The sequence below is a fragment of the Belonocnema kinseyi genome, chromosome 3 (assembly GCF_010883055.1).
Source record: "Belonocnema kinseyi isolate 2016_QV_RU_SX_M_011 chromosome 3, B_treatae_v1, whole genome shotgun sequence".
Classification (NCBI taxonomy): Eukaryota; Metazoa; Arthropoda; class Insecta; order Hymenoptera; family Cynipidae; genus Belonocnema; species Belonocnema kinseyi.
In genome coordinates, this window is record NC_046659.1 from 30,087,561 (window position 1) to 30,113,646 (window position 26,086).

Genomic DNA, 26,086 nt, shown 5'->3' on the forward strand with positions numbered 1-26,086 from the left:
AAATATATAAATGTAATTGAAATAGAGGATGACTAGAGGGGCACTCTGCACTTATCGGAAAGAAATCGGAAAGAAGTAGCAGAAAGGGACACTTTGAAAGAATCGGAATAATTCGTGGGACAGCTCGACGTTCAGAGAGAAACGGAAGCAAAGTACACATAGCCCTTTCCGAACCCTTTCCGAATTCTTTCCGAAACCTTTCCGAATCTTTCAGAAGAAACCTTTCCGATTCTTTCTTTTTTCCGGCAGGATTGCCGCCAAAATGTGAGAGAAGCCATTTTCGCAATCTGATTCTTTTTTGAAATCCATTCATGTGAACCAGTTATCTCACAGGTAACGAGCCGCTATTTGTACCATTTAAGCACTTTACACCTGAACTAATTTGCGAGCGAGAACGAAGCGACAATTGCGATTTTCTTTACCACCAATCTCAATGAGATCGTCTCTACAAAGTATTAATAGATTAGTATCTATTTTAATTGCAAGCGATAAACCACCTCTCTTGAATTTTATATGTTCGTGCAATCTTTGACTGTCATAATTTTAACTCATGCCAATTTGATGGAATGCCGTTGTATGTTTGTGGGTGGATAATATTTTATCCGTTTCTTATTTAATTTTGATTTATTCGTATAGCGATATTTATTGCTCTATATGTTCTAACCCACGTATTTTTGTTATATTTAAAATAAATTCTCAATCAATCCTATCTCATGAATCATGCTTTCTAATTTTAAATTGATTTTTATTTAAATGTAATTATTGACACTTCTTAATCAAATGTAGACTCTAACACATCTTATTTGAAATTATAAAACTAGATTTCAGTTTAAAGCGAATTGAATATCAATTTGTACTATAAAAAATATAAAAGTACAAAGGTAACAATAAAAAAATCTGTTACAAACATGAATGCAGTACAAAATGCATATGAAAACTGTATTTGATCATTAAAACGGGTTTTTAAGCGATAACTTTTTAAATCCCATTTTAATCAATCATTAAATATTTATTAACCGGAAATATAAATGTTCAAAAAAATTTACTTCTCAATATTCTCACTGATGCAATACATTGTTTACGACGCTGCACTTATTGCTTTTAAACCGGAATACGATATAATTACGTTTCAGGTGTAGAATTTTTCATTGTATTTTTATAATGAATTACAAACCAAATTCTCGTAATCTTTGGTTTACTTTTCTCCATAATTCTGAACGAAAAACAATACATTGGAGAAATAAGGTTATACGTATGACAGTAAGAACCCGGTAAGAAGGCTTGCATTAAAAGGTATTGGAGATTATTCATACCTTTGAATACCGTTTTTGTCCTGCAATCTGAATTCCTTCAAGAGGGGGCATAAAGAGAAGAATGCAATCTCTTTTAATGCCATCTAAAAATGAGTTAACATAGGTATTAATAGGAATTCAAAAAGGCAACGGTCTACGAAAGGTAAATAAAGGGAATTTCTTCCCACCTCATGTAAAAGGGAATAATAATTAGTAAATATTTGAAATTGATGTGGACAATAAGAACAAGCTTATTTGTACCAAATAAACCATTTTATTTTTTCAAAAATATCTTTTTAATTTAACAAGAGCCTATTTTAAAGAATGATAATGCTTTAATTTTTGTGAAAACAGAACCTGAAATTATTGTGCATCGATGTTTTACAAATAACAATATTCGTAACAACATTCCTGCATTACTTTTATGAACACTAAAAACACCGCTAATTTTATCAAAAATCTGGCTGAATAATGTACCAAAAAATGTTATTAAGGAAGGAATCAAATAACTTTCACATGCATTTAAATGTTCCATGACGAAGGAAGCTCTCAATTTACTGCACATATTTTCGTCGCTGTTGTATTCGCTTGAATTTTCGCTGTCATCTCTTTTCGTATGCAGCGAGTCATTCTTAATTGTGAACAAATTTATTTATTTATTCTCCTGTACTACTTCCTAGTTTTCTTCATCCATATGTTGCAGATTTTCATTAGGCTCATTCATATTCCAAACGTCGTCACCTTCGATGTCATTTTCGCTTCTAGTCAATTCAAGGAAAAAATTCCCGATGTAATTTTTCAGTGTATCCGCGGTTTGGAAACATTTTTTCTGGTTATTAAAATTTGAAAATCGACGCTTTTAAAGCTGGATTTTTTTATTTAAAATAAGCAATTCTAACCTGTAAAATTAAATAGTCAAAGTGGAGGTCTCTGAATTGTAAGTATTTGAAAATTAAAAACTTAAAACATTAAAAATGACCATTTTTCAACATGCATCCTTTTGAATTAGTAATTAAGACAATTTATTGTTTTTGTACTTTTATAAGTTGAGAAATTTCAGTTAAAAACAGGATATGTACAAAATTGAATTGTAGTTTCAAAATCGAAAATGTAGCACTCGGAAATTTAACCGACTTACAATTGTAAAAGTCTTCAATGCGAAATATCGTCTAATTATATATCTATGAATTTAGCATTAGTTCAAAAAAATTTATAAAGCTTTGACCTGAAATTTACAATTCTTCAAATAATAAGGTTCCGGTTTGAAAATGGTTTACAATAACATTTTCCGCAATCAATTTTAAATATTACATATAATTTTATTTTTATGAATGAATCAATAAATTTGTAAATATTTAAATTTATATAATTTTAAGCAATTTGAAGTTAGAAAAATTCAAAATTGAAATTTTTTTAATGTACCAAAACTGTAGCCCTATTAGATGGCACTTCAATAAAGAAAAAGTGATCAGTTTGATCAAAAACTCTACGAGTTAGAGGGGGTGAAACTGTTTTTCTTTGCGCAAACAGCCTCTATTTTCGATATAAATATCTTTTTAGGTATGGTATATAAAAATGTTGACCGGAAAATTTTTTGTAGATTATTTTCCATTTTTTGAAATTAAACACATTTTTGTGTTGAAAAATTCAAGATTTAAGCACCATTTTTAAAAATTAAAAATATTTTGACTTTTTTTAAATTTGACCATTTTTTCTTTTCTTTTTGAACTAAATTTTTTTGCAATGCACACTTTTTGATAAGAAACAATTTTTCAAAAACATAAATAAAAAAATTGTTTTTAGAATATTGTTTCTTAATAAAAACTGTACAATCAAACATTTTTCCAAATTTTTTCGAGCCAATCAAAAAATTTTTCATTTACCACGTTACTTAAAATTCAATTTTTCAAACGCCAAAAAAAATGACGAACTTAAAACAATGTTTGTAATATTTTTGCTTATCAAAAAGGATGCCTAAATTTCTAATTTTTGATCATTTTTTTATTTTATTCAAAAGATTGGGCAAAAATCTATTGAAAAAATTCAGTGCTTTCACGTTTAAATAAAAAAATTACGAAATGGAACAATTTAAAATGTAGTTGCAAATACGATCACTTACTTCTTTTTATTTCTTTAAGTGTACTAAATTTGATTCCATTAAGAGCATACAAGTACGTCTCATAATGGATCTACACCCCTCGTCGCAGGTGAAATCTGCATAGAAGGATATAGGTTAAATGATAAAGAAGTCAGAATAAGATCATATAATCACAATAATCATATAATCACAAAAGTAAGGTGAAAGATGCATGGAATCAACTTGAAGATACATTTTCGTACTATTTTCTTAATCAATGAAAATAAATATATAAATTTTCGCTGGATTCTGCATTTGATGCAAAATAGTTGCTTTAAAGTTTGCAAAACCCTGGTAATTTTCAAATTTACAATTGAATTTATAGAAAAGAAATAATTTCTTGTTGTAAAATTGCTTAAATTAAATAACACTTTCTTCGACCTCTACAAGTTTCTATACAAAGTTTATAACTTTACACTTATTATTAATTAAAAAGCTATAATAATTCAGAAGAATTGATCGCGAATATGATCAAATATAACATTTTTTAAAGTTTGTCTTGTATAGTGTATTTTTTATATCAACTGAAAGACATAAAAATGTCTCATTTTTATGAAAAACAAATTGCAAATAAAGTGTATACATATAAAAATAAACTCAAGAGCAAAAGTATCTCTTGTTAATTTTCGATATCTGTGAATGTAGGAAAAATATTTTTTTTATATTACCTATAACAGTTTCACGCCTGCGGAAAACAGTTTTTTTATTGGTAGGAAATACAATACTTACCATGCATTACTTCATATTTATTCAAGGCAACTTTCAGTCACTCTTCATTCAGTCGTTTAACATTTTCCAGTTCCTTGTGCATCACTTCTGCCTGATCATAAGCTTCTTTTAACTTTCTTTTGCAATCTTGCAACTACTGAAGAACCGATTCCTTTTCTTTATTCAACTCTCCTACTCTTTCTATAACGTTCTTCAATGCCCTTTTCAGATTCTCTACTTTGAGTTTAGTCGATTCAAGACTTTGCATCGTATTTTTATCCTTTTATGTAATCTCAAAAATAAAATAAGATTTCAAATAGCAGTATTTGCAGTGATAACGTTAACGCAACAAAACTTGTAAATCTGAAATTATTTTGTTTAATGATATAAAGAAAATTAGAATAATTTCTTACTAGTATTTTTAATGTAGAGGGTTGATAGAGACTTGCCAATGCTGGTGGTTTAAAATTGTTGGTATTTGGAATTGAACTTGTATTTTGAACGCTTTCAAAAAATCTCGGGTTTGAATTATTCTCTTGCTCTCGAAGTGTTATGGTGTTTGGTGTCGTACTTTTAGGCGTATGAACTGTGTTCTTGTTGTTTGAAGAAGCAGCTTTCAAGGAACACCTATCGCCCGCTGGCATTCTATTATTTAAATTGGAATTAAGGCCATGTGATGAGTGGGTCACGTGGCCAGATTCCTACCTTACCGCCACTTTTTTTATTTCCTAACTTATATTCACACGAAACGTCACATCGAATTGAAAATTTGAGATGCTGAACAAGAAGCGCTAAGAATGGTGGGTCTGAACCTAAATTTGTATAATTACGAAAAAAGTTTTTTGTTGTAAATAATGTTTTCGCTTTTTTTATAATTATTAAAGTTTAGGACCAGACACACCTTTCTTCGTGCTTCTTATTTATTATCCCAAATGTTCAACTCGATGTGGCGCTTCGTGTGAAAATAAGTTGGGAAATAAGAAAGGTGGGGGTATAAGTGGACGAAATTTATGTCTCTATTCAACGTCATAATTAATTTCAGTAAATCTCAATTCAAAATTGTGAAGAAGAAAATTGATTCAGTAGTAAGAAGTGTTTCAAATACATTTTTCAGCATTTATAGCTCAAGGGTGTATTATGAGGGGTACGGATAATTAATTTAAATCCAGATTTTTGCAGAAAACTTGAGAAAGGTCTATTCAATGTAACATTTAATATTTGTAAATTTCAGTTAAAAATTGTAAATGAGAAAATAAAAGCAATATTAAAAAGAGCTTGAAATGCATTTCTCAGGATTTATGACACTTGGGAGTATTTTGAGAGTATTTTACTTTAAGTCCAGATTTATGCATGGATCTTGAGAAAGGTCTATTCAATTTAATATCAAATTTCAGTAAATTTTAGTTGAAAGTTGAAAAGTATAAAATCGATGTAGTATACAAATAGTGATCGAAATCTTTTCCACATCATTTATGACTCTTGAGGGTACTTTTATTAATAATAATAATTTATATAAATCCAGATTTTTTAACAGGTTTTGAAAAAATTATTAAGTGTCAGATCAAATTACCGTGAGTAAAAATTGTAAATTATGAAATCGCCTTGATGGTTAAAGACTGGAGCAATTAAATCCGTTTTTTCTATTATTTTTTTTGTTTTGTTTCGAACAAATTATTATTTAAACAAAACCAATATAACTCAAGAAAAGACAAACACAAAATATTGAAAGAAATATATCTTTAAAACGAAAACTCTGAAACTATATCTGTGTCCGACTGTACAGACAATTGTATAGGGCAGAGGTCTCCACAATCTACGGGTGCGGCCCTGACTCAGAATCTCTTGACCTTTTTGAAGATCTACCAATTTTTTTCGACGGTAAACTGAGATAAAATGTATGACCCCCACACAACAAAATCTCAGTTGGAAGGGCTCGGTTCTGAAAGTTGAACCAAGAGGACCTTTTTTCTGGTATAACTTAACGGAACTTGTAACAAAAGGGATTTGGTTTCAAAGTATTTAAAATTGTAAACCTACTAATTGCGGATAGTTGTTTACAAATGAATTTTTGCAACATTAATAATGCAAATCTTGTATTAAATTTTATCATTACAAATTCAAAGCTAATTAAACCGTTCCGAATGGAATTATTTAAAAAAAAATTAACTTTTAAATACATAAAATTTCCAATCAGAGGCGATTCAAGTTTTTTTTTTTAATTCAAAGTTAATAGTATTGAATCCAAAATTAAATTATTCGAAAATTTTAACTTTTAAATAAAAATATTTTTCAGTTTAAAGTGATTCAACTTTTAAAAGCGTTAACTGTAAACTAAATTGAATGTTTTAAAGTCAAAGCTGCTGAAATTATAGAATTTTTAATTGTTATTACGATCACAAAGCTTTTAATTTATGGGATGATTTTGTCTGAAATAAATAAAAAAGTAATTCTCCCTCATTTTTACCGTTCGAAATGTCAAAAAAATGTATTATAAATCAAACTTTTAAAAATTAAAAAATATTGAGTCGTTAACAATTTGATTAAAACTGTTTTAACACTCAACCCCTTCAAAATTTTAATTATATAGTATCTAATTTTGAAGAAAAAATGGAAAGTGTAACGTTGAAAATGAAAATTCAGAACTTTAAAATTATAACCATTCAAAATTAAAGAAAGTATTCATTTTCTGATATATTAAATGTACATAAAAATACAATGATAATGTTGATTAATACTGCTTTGTTTAACTGTTTTGTAGAAAATTCGTATTTTTGACTAGAAAAATCAACAATTGGATAGAAAATGTACCTATTTGGTTGATAATTTATCATTCCGGTTAACTTGTTTGTTAGAAAATCAATTTTTTAATTAAAAATCAAGTATTTTACTGAAATTTCATCTTTGTTGGTTAAATGCAACTGTTTTTTTATTTTCAATTACAATATTTTATTGTCGAAATATCAAATATCACACTTTACGTCGAATATTCATCTTTTTGAGTTGAAAATTCAACGGGGAACTAATATACTTAACTAAATTTATCTATTTTATGGAAAATTCAACTGTTATATAGAAAATTCGCGATTTTGGCTTAAAACATCAACAATTGGATACAAAATTGTACTACATATTTCATACAAAATTATAATGATTTGCACAAATTTATTTTCTTTTTCATTGATATGTAATTGTCTCTAATGCAAATTTAACTTCTTTATTTTCTGGTAAAAATTGATATTTTTTTTATTTCAAAATGAAACTATTTATTAAGAAAAAATTTAATACAAAAATAATGAAGTAAAATTTGTACTAAAATCGCATCAATTGTTCACATTATTTACTAGAAAATGTATGTATTTTTTTTTAATTCGCCCTTTTTTATAGAAATTTATCTTAGTTGAAAATTCAACTATTTAGATAAAATTTTATGCATTTTGTTGAAAATTAATTTGTTTAGTTGAAAATTGGACTTTTTTAATTTGAAAATAGTGTATTTCGTGTAATTTTTTCGAAATAGTAGCAAAATAGTGTTATTGTTTCAAAAAAGTTTAAAATAGTTTAATATTGTGGCGAGTCCGAGGCCTCTAGTTAGAAAATCAGTCACTGCTGGAAATTATTACAAATTTTTAATCATTTAAATTAATAGTATTTCAAATTTCTTAGTTATAAAGAATTTAAGTTATACATAACCTCTGTCATGTATCTTTCCCGAGGTGTTTTAATTGTAATATATTTATTTTTTGTTTATCTGCCAGATTTGATAATATTATAAATTATCTAGGTCCATTTAACAATTTTTATAAACTCTTAATATTCAAAAATTGGTTATCGTGTATTTAAAAATGTATTGCTTTTAATATCAGGACTATTATTTTAAATTACTTTATTTTATTGGGATATAATTTTTTATGTAATTATAATAATTATAAAATTAAGATGCATTTTTATAAACTTAAATCTTAATTTAAAAATAAAATTTTTAGTTATTCATAAACAAATTAATTTTCAGTTAATTTGAATATATTATTATAGTAACAAAAACTAAACATTGATTATTTTATTTTATTATTGATGTAAATTTTTTTGAACAGGGGAATTAATTAATAGTTTAAGATGTTAATTTTGTTTGTCTACTTGGTCGTAATCAATATTGTTAAAATATTGATTCATTTTTAAGATTGTAAAAAAAATCCTCTCTAGCTCCGCTGGAATATGAGCGCAGGTCCTTCAGATTGCCGGTCTGATGCTCTTCCAACTGAGCTACGAAGAGACGAGAATATTTTCTTCACAATCACCTCACAAGCTGAATGTCAACGTCATTCCTTATACTTTTGAGATTTTTTCTTTCTAAACATGGATTCATATTTTATTATTGATGTAGATTTTTTTTGACAAGGGAAAATTTTGTTTGTCTACATGGTCTTAATGAATATTATGAAAATATTGATTAATTTTTAAGATTGTGAAAAAACGCTCTCTAGCTCCGCTGGGATATGAGCCCAAGTCCTTCAGACCATCATACCGGCAATCTGAAGTACCTGGGCTCATATCCTTGCGGAGCTAGAGAGCATTTTTTCACAATCTTAAAACTCAATCAATATTTTTAAAATACTGATTACGACCAAGTAGACAAACAAAATTAACATCTTACACTATTAATTGATTATTTTATTTCGTAATTCTCAATTTTACCGTGAAGATTCCAATTTTAGCGTGAAGTTTCCAATTTAAGGGACGGTCTCGAGTTTAAGGGTTCTAAGGGGCTCAAATCAGGTAAAGGATTTTGACAGTTTTGGGTCAGAGCAGAGTGGCTTTGATCCAATGGCCTGGGATCGCTAGTAGACACCAGGATCGCTCTTTGGAGACCCCTGGCATAGGGTATAGACCAGCGATTCCCAAACTTTTTATGCACATTCTGGGGAGCGGCAGGGGCCCCACCCTCAAATTTTTTCACAATACTGGAACCCGAGTGAGACACTGGACGCTAGTCGTTCGTGCTCGGTTGCTTGCTTCGCTGACCTTTTCGTTGTTAGAGAATTAGAGCCGGTTGAGAAAAATGAAAAGTTGATTAAATATTAATCAATAGAATTTTAATAAGTTCCGTTAGATTTGTTAGATTATCAAATAAACAGTAAAAAAGGTAGAAGAAGATCGGATAATAACTTCAAAAGTTATCGCACTTTTGTTGCATTCACAAGATTTGTAAATATTTCATTTATTAGTTCGGATATTAAACGATTTTCAAAAACTTTGTTTTCATTTTCTTTAACTTATATTACGAAATTCATTCAGCCAATTAAAATTTAATTGAGCTAAGTCTTTATAATTTCAGTTATTACAAGTTCATAACAATGAAAGGGTCATTCGTGGTAGGTACACAAAAGTCCAGGAAAGTAGCCTTCTGGTCGCAGCGGGGAGCCTGCCTAGCTGCTCGGCCCGGGGTGACATCCCCCTGCCGGCGGCACTAGTTTGGGAATCGCTGGTATAGACATCGAAATCTAGATAGAAAAAATGAGAAGGAGTAACTAACCCTTTTCCCCCATCGCAGACATAAAATGGAGGCAGTACCGGCCCGTCATTATTAGCCACGAGCAACTGTAACAATTCGGATTTTTCGAAGAAATTTGACATAGGTTCATTAAGCCCAACTTTTCAATGATAAAATATTATTTGAAATTATTCAAACTTTGTAGTTCTCTTATACACATGTCAATCAAGCATCTCACGAAGCCCCTACCTTCAGGCACTAACTTAAGTGTACCAAATTTAGGCTTGAAATTTATTGAAAAAAATTGACTAATTAAGGTGATAATTAATTTATCGAAACTTTCTTTATTCTATGAAGCTTATTTAGAATTAATTCGAATTCAGGGTCATATTTGTTCCTCATTGACCTGCCTACTCAATATAAAGTTTGAACATTTTTATCCATATCTCGGTAACCCGTGACGATTTCTAAAGTCTTATTAAGCAAAATTTAAGATAAGATTTCGAAAACTGTGTGGTATAAATTTAAGATTTTTTCTACAACTTTTCTAGGTCATGCTGCGAGTTCGAGACAAGGTACAGAATTCGAGAAATTCTTGAATTTTTTTAAATTGGCTAACCTGGTATATTTTCTGTAAAAGGCCAAACATACTTGTAAACAAATTACCTTTCCGGAGTGTGGTTCAGATTTAATGCGCAGGGGTGTGTCTAATGAAAAATTGTTTACTTGTAATTCTAAATGATATAAATGAATGGTCACTGTAGACATAAATAGGCATCACATTATGTTAATGCCATCACTAGCAACTCGATTTGAGAACAATTAAGAGAAAAAATTATTTCTTGTTGACTTCAAATATACACAACTGTCGCTGTTTCATACCATTTTTTATACAATTAAAGATGCAATTGCAGAATAGGGGCGTCACCTGTTTTTTGGCTGGAAACCCAGTTTTTTCGGCAAGAGACTTTTAGAATCTTTAATTGAACGATAAATGAAGGGATTTGGCCAGACAGAAGTTTAAAATTGTTGTTACTTTTTCTACTACGTCTTAAATATGGGTATGTTACGATATCGGAAGGATCATATTCAACTCTCCGTTTAGGTACTTTTAAACATTTAAACGGCCAGAAACACCCCTTTGACAGGTCACAAAAATAATTTGGTCAAAACCCTACCCTTTTCCAACGTTTCGTGGGGGCTGTAAGGCACCTCTATGACTAGTAAAAAAAATAATGTTGGTCACATCACTACCCATTTCCAACTCCTCGTTAAATGTGATCATTACGATATATCGTGATAGACCCATATATGAGACATCATTGTAACAAAAGTAACAATAATTTCAAATTTGCGCCTCATTTCTTCATTTATCGTTTAAATTAAAGATTCTAACAGTTTGTGGCTAAACAAAATTTTTTTGCAGCCGAAGCAGAGGTGACAGGTGACGCTTCTATTCTGCAATCGAACCCAATTAAAAAATATTGTCGAATATCAAATTATTTTCAAACTACATTTCATTGGCAACGTAATATAAGAGAAATAAAAGGAAATAGGATCTCGTTTTACCTGTAAATGTCCACAATGTACATTTGTTTACAAAGTTAAAAAATAATACAAAGAGTCATATTTTTATGATGAAGTATTACTTTTTTGATAAAAAACAGTATTTTTAATACCGAAATATCCTTTACAAATCAACACTTCATAATATATAATGTTTGTCAATAGAACTTTTTTATAATGATTATGATTAAAAGTAAGGAATTTTTTTATTACAAACGCACCATTGCGCGTAATTTTTAAAATTTGCTAAAATCCTTAGAGCTTCAGATGTTTCTTATGTAGCAATAGAATCTCACCAAGTTTCATTAACATCGAACGACCACTGGAAGATCCTGACATTACTGACTATATTAATAGTCTATATTAATAGTCATTCCACGCAAAATTTCATAAACTATCCAACTGTTTTTTGTTGTTGTAAAGTGTGTCGCTTGTTTTTTCTACGAGTAAACACGTTTCAAAGTCAACAGTGATTTCTATTACCGCTCATGCTAGCCGTGTAGATAATTGCGGACGGTGGTTGGACTAATTTTCTGTACTTCTGAATCATATTCATTCAATAAAGAATTGTTACAGGAGTGATTGAAGGTTGTGCCAAATATATACTAGGCATGAAATGTGAAAGCATTGCAAAATTTGAATGTCGAAGAGAAACAAGATCTGAAGATGAATGGAACTTATGTGATGAAGATGGGTGTGATTTTTGTGATAAATAAAATTGCAAAATATTAGAAAAGTTGTTCATCTGCATTGGTTTTAAAATTGATATTAAATAATTTGAGCACTAAGTAATAATTATAGAAAGCAACTGTAATTTGGATTCTATTGCTGTATAAAGGGCAAATAAACTTCTATCTCTCAGGGTACAAAAGAATTTCTTAATTCATTTATTAAGGACGAGAAATATCTCTTTAGAGATTTTCATTGCAGTTTTTTTAGACAATAAAAATGTATTGGAAAAGTAAACAATCTAGTGATTAATGTCTTAATAATCTATAAAGGTCAACGATGTCAACAAAGATTGGACATCATTTAAAATTTCAAAGTTACCATGGCAGTTTTTAAATAGGCAAGAAAATATAAAAATACTTTGGCTGTCTTTTAATTGCATTCTTTGATGGAATCGATGTCATTATACCGTTCAGACAGCAAATTTAATAATCTTTAAAAAAATAAACGCATAAAATAACAAGGAAATTCGAAAGCTATTCACTTATTTTCAACTTGAGAAACATATGTAATTATGGATATAATTCTCAGACTACACAGTTAAATAGTTCATAAAAATTCAAAATCATTGATAAAATCTTCAAAAATTTAAGCGTATTTTGATTTTAAGACAAAAATAATCATTAGACGATAAATTAAAAAAATATTATTTAAATAAAAATGCCTTAAACCTGGTGAATAAAACCGAATATTAACTTAGGATTATAATATATTTAAATATAACTTTTGAACTATGTTAACAAATAAAACTTTTTTGAATTGTAATACCAAGAATACATTTTGTTGTACACGTCTTTAACTGTGATGAATAATAATTATCTTACCCAATTTAAGGAAAGAGATTTCGATTAGACCTTCTTAGTAAAATACATTCTTTGCGAAAAAAAATTCTAAAAATGTGGCGACCTTAATTTATATATATATATATATATATATAAAACTTGCTGGTTATACTTTAGAACAGTATTAAAAGACGCAGAAGCGCATGAGAAGTTAGGCTTCATGAAAAGACTGCTTTTTCGTTACTACACCGGGTGTTTTTTATCTTGAGACATCAAAATATCTCAAGAAATATTCATTTATAGAAAAAAATTTCAGTTAATAAGAACTTTTTATTTTCGAGGGGGAGAAGCTACTCCGCAAAAATTTACCCCACACCTCACTCCTGGAGGGCGGGAGGGGAGTTACCTTTTTGATTTTTAATGGGAACCAATGGTTTTCAATGCAGATTCAGACTCTCCATTAAATATGACGTAAGTGTTGTTTGATTAAATTTTGTCCATTGGCGCCAGATGGCGATTTATTCGCGAAAATGACATTGTTCACTATTGAAAGAATGTGCTTCCAAACGAAAGATAAAAAAGAAAAACTGTCGGTTTTTTTTGGGTTGGTTAGTGCAGTTTCGTTGTACGGCTTTCGTTCATTCGGGTTCGATTTGTTGCGTTCCTTACATTCTTTTCAATTAAATGTGTTGGTTAAATTAGTATCGGTTCGCTTTGTTGATTGCGTTCATTTCATTTTTTTTTATGTTGGTTGCGTGCGTTTGGGTTGGTCGTATTGATTGCATTCGATTGGGCTCACAGAAAAGACGAAAGATAAAGTTTACATCGATTCCATGTGAAAGATTCACGGCAAAAAAATTGACCTTGCTAGATAACCTTTACATGAATTAAAGATAATTTCCGATTTTTAACCTCGCCTGAATAATCTTTCGCCTTATAATCGCTCCATTTTTATTCGAGATGTAGCGAGAATTGGGACGCCAGCGTTATCTATCGTCGTTTAACTTAATTAAATTGGAGAGAAATGGGGATTCCCATCTGTCAGTTTCTTTTTGTGCTTTTTGTTAAATGGCAATTAATAAGTTCTAATTCCATTACAGTAGTCTAATTTATTTCGGAGGAGATATATAAGGAAGCTCAATTTTTTTGGTGTTTTCTGTTGCTGATTCTACATGTTTTGCCGAAATTCGCTCACTTCAGCTTGACGGAGTAGACGAGATCACGATTATTCTCCTAACCTCGGTGAAACTTTCGCCGAAATATGTTTAATTTATAACCGTTACAAGTCTTACCTGCAACAAACTTTATCTTCCGTTCAAATGAACGCAATTAAAAAAGAAAACCGAAACTAATTTAAACAACACATTTAATTGAAACGAATTTAAGGAACACAACAAATCGAGAATGAACGTATTTTGAACAATAAAAAATGACTGAACATTGTCACGACTGATCAATTCTGGTAGGGAGACACGCGTGTTTAGGTCAAGTCAATTAGAACCACAGCACATTAATCAATAAAATAATGCCGTAAAAGCGTGGTCTTTATTATAAACAGATTAAAACTTTATCAAATCAACAGAACTTGTTGCTTGGCGAACGCGGACTGACGAGGCGAGAAAAGAAAATTGGGAAATCGAGCAACAAGACTATGTGTAAGAGAAAGAGAACACGTAAACGGTAAAACCGGCTTAGACATAAAGTTATACATTACTCAATACGGAAATCAAATATAAGGACAAGTCCAAGCAATATAAATGTAACGAAGAACGCAAAAAAAGTAAAAAATGAGAACACAAATTAAAAAATTCACAAAAACAGTGAACTAATGTCCAATTCACAACAGAACATAAGCAGCACAACCAAACAACTCAAACCAAAGAAACTAAGAGACCCAATCTAACCCAAATGAACTTAACTAAGATAGCAAGTTCACACAAAACAAAGGTTAGCCGTACAAAGAACCTAAACAAACCAAACGCACTAAACAACCCCAAAAAAGCCGACTGTTTTTCGATTGGAAGCACATTCCTTCAATAGTCAACAATGTTATTTTCGCCAATAAATTGCCATCTGGCGCCAATCGACAAAATTTTATCAATTAGAACTTACGTATTTTTTAATGGAGAATATGAATCTACAAAAAAATATAAGTTCGTATATAGGATGCACATTTCTTGAGATATTACGATGTCTCAAGATAAACAAAATACCCTGCAGAGAGCAGGGCAGAGTAAAAATGCTAAAATGAATCGAATCGCTTAATGTCTTCTGCTCCATTTTATGATTTGGAAATTAAAAAAATTTCATATTCAAATAAAGGTTCTTATTGGTTCAAACATTATAGTGAATTTTTTATGAGTACAGTTATAAAAAATTCTAAATTCAAATTTTTATGTCAGATCGTGGTTTCGCCACAAATCTGACACTCGAATCATTTTTATTGGTACTATATATACTGAAGTGTCCCGCGTCATAAGGGCGTGATAGTTAAAAATTCGAATTTTACAGGAGACCCAAAAAGCAATCTAACTTTATTGATTTTTATTTCTGTTATTTAACAAAAAGTAGGTACTTTCGAGCTAATACGTAGCTCTATCGATCAATGAAAGGAACATCCTGAAAACAGCAACCAACTCCGAGAAAAATTCTTGTCAAAGGTACATTTGGTCCCAAACAACGTCGGGCCTGGTACACAAAAAGTTGCAAAATTTTTTATTTTAATATAAAAAAGTACCTTGGAGCTATTACATAACTTTATTGTACCACGAAAGAAATATGCTGAAAAAGCAGCCAGCTCTAAGAAAGACTTTCGTCAATGATGCGGTGTATCTCCAAAAACGAAAATATTGAAACACAAAGAGTTGCATAGCTTTTTTATATGTTCTAATTTTTAAAAAAACAAACAAAGTACTTTTCAGCTATTAGTTAGCTTTATTTAATCGTGAAAAGAACAGGCAAAAAGAAATAATCAGTTTAAAAAAATACCAAATATGGATTTTGACCTACTTGTTTCGCCTCAGTACATGCTCTTTGCTCCCTTAAATATTTTTCAAATTCATTTACAATTCTGATAGATCCCGGTAGAAGTATATGAGAAAAAAGCAAAATGATAACATGTTTCTTTGGTTCAAGTTGAAAACATTGATATATTTCACATTTTTAACAACCATCGTTTTAATCCTCAAACATGGTTTGGGATTCCAGCTTTCCGTTTTTTCGAGAATAAGTCGGCCAACTTATCCTCGGAAATTAGAGTGTTACAATCTCAAGTCCATACTTGCAAGGGATTTTACCTTCAACTTTTTATATTAAATAATAGGCGATTTGCGACTCCGGTTGCTCGTTAGAATTAACAATAGAGTAATGCTTTCTTTAAAGTTTGCGAGTTGAAATTCCACAACCAGTTTTAGAAATAGGATTTTTCAAATGTTCGATATTCCGAGTAAGCTTCAACCGTCTTAGAAGACAAAATTCTCGCGAACCTGAGAACAGTAAATTTTCGCCGAATTTCAACGGGTGAGAGGAGCGGGCGACCAATGACAGAGCTCGATCCGTCCTCCCTGCCGCTGGAACGCGCGCGAAGTCGCTCGGCGGTTGAGAACTGCCAAAAATCGACAGGAGCTAAAGTCAGTACCGTTTCGACCGAGCAGCGCATCGTATCATAGAGGACGATATACTCTGACAAACATTGCTTGTAAATTGTACAACTACTTTTTCATCATTAAATTCAGTCTTGTTCCTTTTAAATTCCGGTTTTTTATTACAATGAGTTTTTACCCCTTTTTATTTTTTTCGGATATTAAATTTATTGTCAAGTTTCTTAGCATCATGACATTCTTAGGAATCATCCAGGATCCTGGATCTTCTAGCTTCGAGGGTGTCGGAGGTTCTCCATCAGTGATTAAAAGGTCAGTAGAGTGTCCGCCGGATTTTCATTATCATTGCGGCACTTTCAGAAAATCTGGCGAATGATCTGCATCTCGTTCTTAGGTAGTGCGTGGCGCGATCGCGATTTTCTTCCTTGTTCGTTCGCTTAGGATCGACGGTTAACGGTCGCTGGACAGTCGACCGAACGAGCTAAGAAAGGGCTCAATTCGGGAGTTATTACTCAGTGGTTGTGACTTTCGAACGAGTTTTTCGCGTTTTTCTTCGTTCTGGTACGGTCCGCGATACTTTTCGGTTTTTTTATTCCTTCGCGCGGACCCTTTGTTTTTTTTAGCTTTTTTCTTTAATCGCGATGTCAGATCGTTTTTAGCCATTCATGTTTTCGTTCATTACATCGATGCCTTCTGGTGGTCGGAATCCCGCTTGGCATCCAGGGGTCGTTTGTCAGAAGCCCTATAAGCATCCCGGAAAATCCCGGAAAAGTTCAAATTCCAGACGGAGTTAGAGTAGAAAACAACAGCTCCTCACGTCCCAGGGGATATGGACTTCCGCTCTTCCCCCTGGGCCTTTATCTCCACCCCCGCTGTCTGTGGCTGTAAAGTCGCCAAGTTCTGGTCTGGTTTTTCCACCTAGGCTACCGTCTCCGAGCCCGGTTCCCGCCAGTTTGTAATACGTTCCGCTGTATCCAAATTCCTAGTCAGATTCTCTAGGTCCGGAATACGATCCAGAAAGTCCAGCTTTATATTCGGACAGAATTCCGAAAGAGCCAATCCCAGAATTTCTCTTCTGTCGCTCCAAACCCGTGTCTATTTGGGGACATTCACTATCCCGGCACTCACTGAGCCACCAACCAAAAATCTCCCCTCGGCGATGAAACTTTTTCGCCAGCAAGAAACGAATTTCGAAAGTCCGGGCAGGGAGCTTTTGCTCGTACCGGTAGGGAGTTCAAACCTGAGTTTCTCCCCCAACACACGCAAGGTCAAGGTCAGGCGTGCCTTGCTTTAAATAATAAAGATATTCCTTTAACGTTTGCGAATCTTCCCCCAGAAAGGAATTAAAATTTTAAGAAATCTCCGTTGATAACCGGAACCTTATGAAAACGCAAGTTTCAACATACACCATTCTTTCCAAAAAGTGTGTATATGACTTACTTAAAAAAAAACAACTGTTTTTCACATTTTCAAAAAATTATAAATGGAGCATATTTTTTTTAATTTTAATTTTTCATTATTTTTCACTAATAAAAACTGTACACAAAACAAAATCACTATCATTTCGAACACGCAGAAAAATATTTTTGAATTTTTGACTTTCCAAATAAAAAAGAGAACGTAAGATATTAATGGATTTTATTTTTTTTTTTACTTTTTTCAGATGCCAACCCACAATTTTTCTCCGCAGCTCGCATAATTCGATTATTTTAGGATTTTTACTTCATAATAATATAAGCTTAATAGACAGTCGATCTTTTACCGCACTCCTGATGTTTACATTGTCAGTGAACACTCACATATTTGTAATGGAGAGTGGCCATCACTGGTTCGCTGTGGACAGTGGGTATTTTCAATTATTTGAAAAACCTGTGTAGCAATTTGTATTAAACTTTAGGCATTATTAAAACATATGCGAACACATTCCGTCCAAAAGCTTGAGCTATCTAAATCAATTAGGAAATGCAAAAAATGAAGAAAAAAAACTATGAGATTATGCTGAAAAAATTTACCTTTACTTTACTAAGTATTTTCACAGAAATAGGCAGCTTTAAAAATCCATGATTATAATATTGCTAAGGGTCTCAGCTAGAATACCTGACATAGATTGCCTAAAATTGCACAAATAAATGAATCTAAATAATTTGCTTATAAGCGGCATTTGGTCAACACTGGGTAGAAAGCAGTGGATCGACCAACTTCCGCGTAACAAATACTTAATAATAATTATAGTAGTTAGATTGTAACTGCTAAGTAAAATTAAGAGTCATTTTAGAAGCCGCAAATAACTTCCTATGGGTTAAAAACACTTAAAAGCCTAGCAGCATCACATTCTGGGCTTTCATCCCTTAAGGAACGTAAACTGAGTAATAAATTCGTTATTTTATAACCTTTATACATAAATCGAATATTCTGAATACTTTTTCATGTAATTCCATGAAAAATAACTTTGTTCATACTGTGTAAAATAACATATGGCGATCGATACACTGCGGCCAAACGACTCTAGAAATAAGAACAATGTACTTTTTCACGTAAATGTTAAATTTGTATAATCAACTGTACAAAATCCTTTGTATCACATTTGCACCATGTATTTAAGTCTATAACATTTAGATTGACGTTATTTAACGTCTTGCATTAAGTAAAATTTAGGCATAAATACGACTTTCAAAATTATTCGAAATACTGATAGCCACTCTCCCCTACATCACAAATATTTATCTGCTTACATGCAATTTTTTTTTATTTCTATGGACTTTACAGATCTACCAGACACCATATACTTAGCGATAATTGCATTGCTTGGATAGCTAACTTGATTAAAATTTAACTTTGCTGCTCAGTTGACCCTGTTTAAATCTCGCTCCTGGACAGCAAAGGCTTGCTACCCCTGTTTTCTGTTCACAAAAATTCTCAAATATTTTTTTCGATATCTCAGGCTAAAATGTTTACGATTTCTTTCACTATTTCAGTCAAGAGCGAGTTATTATCACCTTTTCCATCGATCGCCAAGTTTCCAGTCGAATTCTATAAAAGATTTAAAGATTTAATAAGTGTAGTTGCATTGTCAAGTTAAAAGTCATTTGTGCCTAACTAAATTAAAATATTGTTTTCAAACCCATAATATTTAAAAAAGTGATATATTAACTTACGTTTTGTTTTAATAAGAGGCACACGTGGTGTCCCCGAAGGGAATGACCATACAGAGAGGCCGTGTTATTAACTTGTTCGACGAGAGTGACGTTACACCTTTGACAAATAAAGTTTAATGCACGACTAAAATCCTCACGTTGCGGTACTTCTTTTTTAACTTTGGCCGTCAGCTGTCCGCTTTTCAGTAGTTCCGTAAGAATATCTCTATGAGAAAGTTGCCCTACCATGAAGCTACTGCATGGTACATGCATGATAAAGTCAAGTTTCTCTTGCACTGTTCCAACCGAACTTTCCACCATGTAACTCAAGGAACCTCGCAGTATCTGAGGAAAGGTAACATCCGACACAATGATTAAAAGCTGCGCCTCGGCACTCGTTTTCGGAAGCAACTGAAAGTTCAGCTTCACTCCAAACTCGTCCTGCGGCTAAAAAGTTTAAAGAGCAAATAAAAAATATCTATTTGGTAGTTTGATCATTTTAAATCCGCGATTAATACTCACGCGTCTATCGAGCTTTAGCGTGGATGTATCGGACACATTAAAAACCAATTCTTTTATGATATTCTCTCCAATGTTAGTTAAAAGAATAGCTGAGACTACTTTATTCGTTTCAAGGGGTAAGTGCTTTAATTCATAAACCATACTTAATGTTTTGTCCTTGGCTAAATTTCTATGCATAGAAATTGTTAACTGGGAAGGAATTGTGTTATTTTCTGGCAGATTAATGTCATTTCGTAAAATTTCCTTGGATGGTGTAGAAATTCCAGCAGTTTCTTCATAATCCAATGTTTTATTATCTTTTTTCTCTTTCGACTTTTTAAATTTTCTCCTATGCTTTGAATGCTCTTGACTCTCTTCCGGATTTTTCTCTGTCTTTGGTTTTTTGTGTTTACTTTTTTTGCTAACGGATCTTTTTTCTGTAACGGCGATCATACTTTTTTCTGCAGCTTGTAGCTTTTCGGACTCGCTAACGATCCAGAGATCAATTTCTGAATTCTTAGTTGGCTCTTCTTGCTTTTTTTTGCCATCCTTAGTACTCCTATGTTTCTTTTTTGACTTCTTGTGACTCTGAAAAGAGGATTGAATGAGTTTCAATATTTCAAAATAGACTTTATAAATACATTAATTCAACGATGCCGTCATTCATTACAACAGTCTTGGCCACCTGATATTGTTTAGATGGTAATATAGCACATATAAAAACTCAACTAATTACGTTTTTTCAGAAAAAGAAGCAAACTGGAAGAATATATTATACTCATTGAGACCTCTATAGGCTTATGCGTACTTTTACGAGGTATTTTCTATTAAAGTTTCACCAGAGTATTATTAAATGATGCATGCATTGGCTCCACCAATATTCTGAATATAGCGAGGTATTTTTTTAAGACGTGCCTAGACTTATTGGAATTGGGTGAACGTAACATGGAGAAATTGAAAAGGATTGCTCGGTTCAACCGAAATCGTAAATTTGATGAACCTAGACACATCGATTTTTAAAACTTTTACATTTGCCAAATTGTACTATGTATTTCTATATATACTAAAATATCTTGCTAAACCACTTGTCAATAATTTTATGTATCATATCCAATTTAACACAACATTAAACTGGTTTCTTAATAGGGGTGTTGCATGAAATAAGATAAAAATATTTTTAGAATCTTGAAACAATGAATGGTATTATAGAGAAAATGAAAAAATGTCATGCTTCTAATTTTTAAAAAAAGTTGTCTATTTGGTTGCATTCAAACAGATGTGACGTCACTAAGGAATATTGCTGAGTACCAATCGTACCACTTTAGTCGCCATGTTACTTTTTTCAATTTCATCTAATCAGGTTTAGCTACTGTCGTGACTTTCGATTCAGGGGTAGATATCGGCAGAGATGAGGTGGGAGATTGCTTATGCCGTGTATTTGATTTCGACCGACTTACCCCAGCTCGCCCTGTTTGCCTTAGCCTTCCGGGAACTAAAATTAAAGGTCCAAAAGCGCGCCCTGTTTGCCTTATTGTTATTTTTCGGGAACTAAAATGAAAGGTGGCTTACCTGATACTCACTTCGTAAAACAGGGTACAATTTGATAAAGTCGGTAGAGAAGATCGGAGTTGGTAACAATAATACATAATAAAATAATAAATTAAGAAAAATGTATCAAATCTACTCCTTTAAAATTAATTATTTAACTAAGCTTTGGCCTTAATGATTTTCTCAACTAGAAAATGTTATCATAATAAAGATAATTTTTTATTTATTATTTCCAGTTCTTAGAATGATATAATTATTAATTAATTTATAATTAATACTATGAATAATTATACCTAATTATTTTGATCCATTTTATTTAAATTTAAATTCATTATTGTGTTTTTAAAGATAAGGAGTTTATATAATAATAATTAGAGTATGATCTTCAATTCAATAGATTCTATATATTAGAAGCTATTCAATATCAATATTATTAATACTTTACATAATTTTCATTAGATAATAAAGCTTTAACTTTGACCAATTTTTAATTTTAAAATTGTAATCGCTTCGAATTAAAAATTATTATTCAATTACATTATTCAATTTTTATCACTCTGAATTAGTCTAATTTTAAAAATTGAAGTTGGTCATTTTTTCAGAGATTTTGATACAAAAATCTTTTAATATATGTAAATATATATGAAATACTGCCTTGATTTGGAAGAACACCTTTAACTGCATTTTGGATAAGGCCCTTGAGCCGCCTACCGTTAATTGCTTCAGGTGACTTTATTCGATTTGCAGTTAACGGTGTTTTTCCAAATCACGGCAGAATATGCATGTCGTTGCCGGATCTAAATAACGAGCGGGCTGTTCTACCTAGATTTTGGATTGCTAAACCTCTATTGCTTTTGCAAACTAACATGGTCCACTCTCCCTTGTAACTTATGATCAATCCCCGCGCCCAAGTTAGGTAGCATGAGGCTGGTCCCCTCCTATTCCATTGTCAATCAGAGGCGGTGGAGTCTTGCCAAGGAGACACAGGGGCCAATGCCTCCCATAGAAATCGACCAGGGAGGGCCAAAGTCTTTACTTGCCTACTCGTAAATAAAATGCTTAAACCAAAGATAATAATAATGCGAAATATTTGAAATTTTTGTAAATTCTTCATAAAATCTTTGAGATATTATTGAAACCTTTGTAAATTCTTCGTGAAATTTTCGCGAAATAACTTTTTTAAATCTATTCAAAATGTTCAAAATTTTTGAGAATTTTGAAAACTTTGTGAAATAATAGAAGTCTTTGTAAAATAATGGAAATATCTGTGAAATCTTTTAAACATATCCTAAATCTTTCCAAAATGTTTGAAATCTTTGTAAAATCATTAAGATGTCATTGGAATGATTTGTTCAATCTTTGAAATCAATTTTAAATCTTTGTGAAATATTTGTAAGCTTTGTGAAATCTTTAAAGTCATTGGGAAATCATTGAAAATTTTGTGAAATCTTTCTAAAATCTTAGTGAATTCTCTCAAAATCTTTGCAAGATCATTAGGCAATTATTGAAGTCTTTGGTTCAAACTTTGAAATCTATCTCAAATCTTTCTGAAATATTTGAACTCTTTGGGAAATCATTTAATTCTTTATTAAATACTGGTAAATTCTCTAAAAATCATTGTGAAATATTTGAAAGGTATCTGAAATCTTTCAAATCTATCTGAAATCTCGGCGAAATCTTTGAAATCTTTGAAAACTTTGGGAAATCATTGAAATTTTTGTGAATTGTTTAAAAGTCTTTGTAAATTATTTGAAATACATTTGAAATATTCGGTGATATTTCTTAAATTAATAAAACCTTCATGAAATCTTTTTAAAATAATTGAAGTCTATGCAGTCTTTTTAATCGACCAGAAATCTTTGAAATCTTAATTGTCGAATAATAAAAGACTTTATCAAATCTTTTAAATCTATGCGAAGCCTTTGCGAAACCTGTGAAATTATTCCGATTTCTATGGCATTTAACCGTTCTTTTAATAATGTCATTTTAAGTTTTAATAATGTCAGCTTTTAATAATGTCAGTTTAAGTCAAAATCAATTGCACTTCAATAAGTTAGTGCACATTTTTGAATGGACATACTTTGACGTGCTAGACCTTTAACCATTTTTAATAAAATCATATGGTAATTATTACATCAAGAATGTAAAGCTTCATTAAGACACATTAACCATCCTAAATTTGTAATATGCCAATGGCGTAAAACACAACGGTATTTTGCAAGTAAGTAGTCGCTAGCGCATCTGGAGTACGGTGGGACGACCCCTTGCAGGGTTTGACAAGTTTACGCTTGTGGCATAGAAAATATTTGGGACTCTAATCTGTAATGCAGCTAGCCAATTCATCGTTCGGGAAACTTTCCTTTGAAACAGTCAGGCCTGAGGTTGTAAAAAGTGGAAATATAGGCGCGAAGTCTCTAGAGTCTAGGACAGTGGTCAGCAAACTTTTGCCCTGGGCAAGGTAGCCTGCCCTGGCTGCTCTGTGACGTACTCTCGGGGCAGTACCTGTGTGCTTGGCCAGATCATCCCATTCCTCAGGAGTCCTTTGTTATAAAATGGGGAAAAATGTGAGATTAAAAAATTCGTAATTTTGCGATCAGTGACTTGAAAGTAATATATTTGGAATCTACGTATTGTTCCGATTCCAAAGACATGTAATTTGTCTATAAAGGTTGAAAATTTGAGAAGTATTTAGTATTAAATTTACTGTCAATCTGATGTTTCTTGATTATAAACTCCTTCAAATTTTTAACTTTTCTAGGCAAGTAATATATCATTGGAATCGGAAAAATTCGTAGATGCTGATAATGCTATTTTCAAATCGCTAATTAAAAAATTAAAAGTTTTAAAATTTCCTTACTTTGACATGCCTGTGGACAAAAGACCCTTGCTGGAGTAAGCTCACTCACATTAAGGTACATCAATAGACCGAAAAGTAGTAGAAGAAATTAAGTCGGGTGGAGCCTGACCATACCTGAAAATGAAGCAAAAAGTTTGCCGACCACTGCTCTAGGAGTCTAGGACTCTCGGTAGATTACTGGGGATGAGTATTCCATGATGGGGGTGAACTTCAATATTTATTTCTGTTCTTATCGAATTTTCTTAACACGTTTATTATGATTTATAGAAGTTGTTCTTTTCAAGGGAAGAACTTTCCGATAAATTCAATATAAATGAATGCAAATTTTTTAATCAACATAAAATTGTTTAGAATTTTCCAGTTATTATTCTCATTATGAAAATGTGAACTCATCCAACAATGTACTTTTCATCTTTTTTAAATATTAATGAAACGTAAAAAATGCATTTTTAAGGCATTTCGCGATGAAGGTAAAATGAAATTCTTCTATCTGAATTTGATCTGAATTTTTTACAGAATTGCATTTATCATGTTTTTTACTTCAAGGTTTGGATAAATGTAACATTAATATGCATAATGAAATTAAGAAAAATTCAAGATCTGACATAAAAAACTCTATTTATTCAAGCGAGACGTGTACGTAAAAGTATTTTAAATTATATTTGACATGCGCAAACGAAACTTAATTGTTAATTAGACGTCAAACACAATCGTAAAAATCTGTTTTTCGAATTCAGGGGGTCTAAAAACGTGGACATTTGACAAAAACTGGGCGAACAAATTTTCCAGAAATCTAATACCTTCTCTAACGAGAATGTAAAAATCGACAATTATTCTAGATCAATCTTAACTCTTAAAGATCTACACCCCTTTCCTCACATTACTCGCTTCCACGTTCAGTGAGTCATGCTTACACCATGAAAGGTTTACAGAAATAATAAAATAAGGGACTAAAAGCGTATATTCGCTGTAAAAGCAGCGAAATTTAGCTGTTATTCAGTGAAATCTCACTGATCAGCAGCTACATTTCACTGTTTCAGCAGTGTATATACGCTGATTTGAATTAGACATATACTGATTCAGATTTAGAGAGTACAAAGAAGACGAATTTTCAGGAATGTTCAACTCAGAAATACAATTTTTATAAAATAGTTTTATTAAAGTGAAAAACATAAATTTTAAACTAAAAATGAAATAGTTGCATTTTCAGTTAAAAAAATCATTTTCAACAAAATAGTCAAACTTTTAATCAACGAGGTAAATTTTCAACTAAATTGAAGAAATATTCAACTGGATTCGTTAATTTTTTGTAAACTTTCATCAAAATCGTTTCATTATCAACTGCGTTTAGTTGAATTTTCAGTTAAATAAATCATTCTATCGACCAACAGGGCGAATTGTTAACAAAATACATGAGTTTTCAAGGAAATAGCATTTGAATTTTTAACAACAAAGTTTAATTGTCAATCAAGAAGACGAACTATCTACCAAAAAGACGAATTTTCAACCAAAATAAAAGCTCATACGCGCGCTCTGCGCGCGAATCCTACTTTGTTTGCAATTATTTTATTTGGAAATAAAGTTCAATAAAATACCACGATAATAATTTTTACTTTCATAACTTCTGTTTGTACACGGATTCGCGTGGGTACCCTCTCACGATGCAGAAGAAATGATTGTGCAACACTAAACATTTTTATCAAATGTTTAGGCAAATGCAAGTACTTCCATTGTACTAAAATTAA

General features: G+C 31.5%; 1 protein-coding gene and 1 long non-coding RNA gene across 6 annotated transcripts in view; both read right to left on the bottom strand.

The window, feature by feature from the left end:
- Window positions 1-1,613: 1,613 nt before the first annotated feature.
- On the bottom strand, window positions 1,614-4,495 carry LOC117170146. The gene is made up of 3 exons (XR_004466726.1): window positions 4,159-4,495; window positions 3,412-3,506; window positions 1,614-2,191 (listed from the first exon to the last, which is right to left on the bottom strand). It is a non-coding gene; the product is annotated as an uncharacterized LOC117170146 (long non-coding RNA).
- Window positions 4,496-17,922: 13,427 nt separating this feature from the next.
- LOC117170145 (AP-3 complex subunit delta-1) overlaps window positions 17,923-26,086 on the bottom strand; it is a 172,206-nt gene continuing 164,042 nt past the window's right edge. For all 5 annotated transcript variants that reach the window (XM_033356696.1, XM_033356694.1, XM_033356695.1 and 2 more), the window contains 3 exons: window positions 19,958-20,524; window positions 19,457-19,882; window positions 17,923-19,331 (listed from right to left, as the gene is read on the bottom strand). In XM_033356696.1, coding sequence (XP_033212587.1) covers window positions 19,239-19,331; window positions 19,457-19,882; window positions 19,958-20,524 — 1,086 coding nt within the window. In that variant the 3' untranslated portion in view covers window positions 17,923-19,238. The remainder of the gene's footprint in view (window positions 19,332-19,456; window positions 19,883-19,957; window positions 20,525-26,086) is intronic.